This window comes from Emiliania huxleyi (genome assembly GCF_000372725.1).
Source record: "Emiliania huxleyi CCMP1516 chromosome Unknown EMIHUscaffold_1943, whole genome shotgun sequence".
NCBI lineage: Eukaryota > Haptophyta > Isochrysidales > Noelaerhabdaceae > Emiliania > Emiliania huxleyi.
The window spans coordinates 1-3640 of record NW_005200647.1 but is presented as its reverse complement, the minus strand read 5'-3'; the positions used below and the strand labels follow the sequence as shown (position 1 = coordinate 3640).

General features: G+C 64.6%; 1 protein-coding gene across 1 annotated transcript; it reads right to left on the bottom strand.

Moving 5' to 3' along the window:
- Positions 1-3047: 3047 nt before the first annotated feature.
- EMIHUDRAFT_253880 (hypothetical protein) lies at positions 3048-3395 on the bottom strand (the record flags this gene model as incomplete). Its single annotated transcript, XM_005782049.1, has 1 exon — positions 3048-3395. One exon carries the CDS (start codon positions 3393-3395, stop codon positions 3048-3050), a length of 348 nt encoding a protein of 115 aa, XP_005782106.1.
- Between the last annotated feature and the right edge of the window lie 245 nt (positions 3396-3640).

Genomic DNA, 3640 nt, shown 5'->3' with positions numbered 1-3640 from the left:
CTCCAGTCACCGCGTCTGAGCCTGGCTCGCCGCAGAGGTCGGCGCGATCGTCCGCGCTGCTGCTCTCGTCCGCCTCGCTGGCGTCACCGCCCTCGCTCGACTCGGCGCCCGACTCGTCGCCCCGACCCGCGCTCGCCGCCGACGCCTCACCCTCGCTCTCGCTCATCTGGATCTGGACCCGCTTCCTGGCTCGGCTGGCTCCGACTGTGTCGCGCGTGCCGCGCGAGGAGGTGGCGGCGGCTGCAGAGCGCGCGCGCCCTGACGAACGGCGGCGGGTTCGCTGAGCGGGTTCACTCTCCGATGTGTCCCCCTCCTCGGTGCCGCTGCTGGCGGCCTCCGCGGAGGAGGAGGCGTCGTTCTCAGTCCCGCCGGATTCATCCACGCCGGCCTCAGAGCCGGAGGGGCGCCACTCCGAATCGGAGGACATCGGGTCGTGCACACGCAAGCAACGGGTGCGGGTCTCGCGGGCCGCGAGAGGGACCGCGGGGGGCGGTAAGCGGGATGGGGGCTCTAATAAGGGGATGTGTTCCCTTGGCACCTTGGAGTGCTGGGGGGGGCGACAGGGAGGATGTGGCCTTGAGTTATGTGTACGCCAACTCAGGGTGTGTGGCAGCCCGCTGGCTGTGTGTCTTGTGAGCTTGTTTGTGTCTGTGTGTCGCTCGTGCGTGTCGTCATCATCTGTCCAGCGTCCACCCATACCGCGTTGGTGTCCAGTCCGAGCCTGGCTGTTCTTCACCTTTCTACCTACCTACCTAAGGGGAAGGGAGTGGGGGGCGCCCAGTAGGGCGCCGGCACCCCAGCGTAGAGGGCCTCGTGTAGCCCTCCTTTTGGTATATATAATAAAAGCAACGTACAGCGGGGTGGGGGCACAAAATGATTTTCGAGCCACGCAGCGAAACGCGGGGTGGGGGGCCGGGCGCGCCGGGGGCGCGGCCCCCGACCGAGCTGCTGCGACGGCGTCCACACCGGCCAGAAGCCCCAAAATTTTCTTCGGCGCTGCGCGCTGTTGCAGTCGAGTGTACCGGTAAGCGAGGAGAGGGTTCCAAGCTGTCGGTGGAGACTTGTTCACAGCCTTGTTATGGAGAAGAAAATACCTCCCATGGCGCTGTGCGCTGGCCTGTGAGAGGTTGAGGTGCGAGCCCTGGAGGCCCTGGGGATGGGGGGGGACTACCCGCGGGCTTAGAAGGCCCGCGCGCAGGGGGGTTCACACCGGTATACCTTGCTCCTTTAGGTGCTTTTAATACGTTCTGATTCTTGTGCTGATACTTGCGTCCGAGACTGCTTGTGTTAGCCCGGTGGGTTTTCTTTTGCCTTCGGTGTCCTGTCTCGGTGCGAGTTGTTCCCCCCTTGTTGGACCTCTAGTTGTTCCCCTTACAGCAGTGGCGGTCCGCTCACTGCGGTTTCTCTTGCTGCCGGCTGTCCGCCGACAGGTGGAGCCTCGTGAGGCCATCGAGCCCACACAGTCGGCGACAGTCCGTCGCCGCGCGCGGACCGCGCAGGACCCGGACCGGGCACGTCCGTGGAACCGGAGGTTCTGCGGCACACAGGAAACATGCTCTCTCGCGCTTCTCGAGATTCCAAACTGTACCCCTACGCGGACCCGTGGGACGGCCAGCGGGGGCCGTTCTTCGAGCGCAATTGGCTGCCCGATATGCTGAGCGGCCTCGGTGGCGTGACCGATGACTACGCTTCGCTGACGGATCACCTCGACGGGATGGACCCACACGGCGTCCCTCCCACTGACGCCGCCCAGCTTGCGGCCAATGCCATGCACGTGAATGGCGCGAACCCCGCCGTTGGCCCTGCGTGGAAGAGCGAGCAGGCGTTCAAGAACCGCTCGTCAAAAGCGATTGCTACGCTACGCCAGCACATCGTCTCCGTACCGCTCGTGGCGGAGATTGACAAGATGGTTCGCCTCAACCGCGCTAGCCAGTGGGCGCAGGGCGCCCCCATTCCGACGGCCACCTACCGGCCAACTACCATGTGGTTGCGCTCCAGGGCCAGCAGCTGCAAGGCGCCGACCTCGCCGCTTACCAACAGTGCGGAAACTCCCTGGCACGCCACGTCTTGGCAAAGCTCAAGCTCGAGGGGATGCCCCGCCGCGTCAGCGGGCTGGACGTCGCCAACCAAAACACCGTCTGGGCAAATATCTCGCTTTCCAACAGCGTAGGGATTGCTCAGAACACGCCGACGGCCCTCAAGACGTACCTCGAGCAGGTCAACTCCGAGCGCAACACGCCGCACCCGCAGAGCGACGTACTCGTCAAGTTCCTGCAGGTCCTCCACGGCGGACCGAAGGAGATTGCCACCAAGGCGATGGATGAACTGGCGTCGCCTCGCCAGGATTGGCGCAACGCCGACGGGTCTGGCTCGCTCGCCCTCACGGTGGCAGGCATGCAAGTGTACTGGGAGGCCTTTTGGCAGCAAGGCGTCATTACGCCTAAGGCCGCCGCCGCTGGCGCGTCAAGCTACTCAACGCGCGTGGACGGCCTTTCTCTCTCGGCAGGCGACGACGGATCGGGCGCAGACGTGTGCCCCACGACGGATGCCAACGAGTACAACGCGCTCCTCGTGCAGTCGCGTGGCGGAGGCAGCGTCATTGGCGAGCCAATGTGCTGGAACTGCCTCGGCTTTGGACACGTCAAGAACAAGGAGGGCAAGTTTGTCTGCTCCTCGCCGCCCCGCTTCCGCAGCATGACTTCTGCCGTCTCTGTGCTGTCGGACAAGCAAGCCCAGTTCGGGCAGCGCGGCGGGCGCTCCTCATTTGGACGCGGCGGCGGGCGCGGAGCAGGGCGCTCCGGCCGCGGCTCGCAACGGCCACCCCCGACGGCGTACTCCTCGAGCGTCGAGCAGGACGAGGGCGAATCGGATGAGACGCCATCGGACGACAAGGGTGACTCTGCCACCACGGAGGATTGCGCCGAGACCGACTTTGTCGGATCGCTGACGCAAGACGCCGCGGAGGGAGAAAAGGAGTTTGCATAGCCCCGGGGGTGCGCGGTCGCAGGGCCATAACACGTCTCCGAGGGATAGTTCCGTGTACCGGGTTACCCCAGCAGCATCTCTGCAGTCGCACTACTCGCGGCTGCATGGATGTCCGAGCCCTTTAGCGTGGTTTGCGCGTCTGTGCTGACGAGAGTGCGGGAGATGCTGCCCTCGTGCTGAACAGAGATTGCGCCAGCGGTAGCAGTGCTGCTTGGGCACACAACAACATTGCTCGTGGCCGAGCTGGCATAAACCGCCGCACCAGCCTCTGCGGCTGCAGCGGTGCTTCGGACCGCGTCGAACACCGCGCCTGTATCGTGCATGAGCACAGCCTCGAACATACTGAGGTTGGCTATTCCGAGTTCGTTGAGCAGGCGCTCCAGCAGAATGCTGAGCTGCGTCGGTGCCATTTTGTCGACGTGTCCAAGGGAACGGACGTCGCCAAAAGTCCTTCCGAAAAGTACGACTCTCAAGCCATTAGCATTACTGTGGTCGGTTCGAATCGTCCTTCGCGGAGCGAACGCGGCGACACGTGCGCACGTCGCGCGCGTGTGCGCCTGCGACAAGACGAGAAGAGAGGAGAGTAGACGGTTGATGTTTTTGCTGCCGCGGCCGCGCCGCGAGCTCGCGTCTGTTTTGGCGCCGACGACGCGAC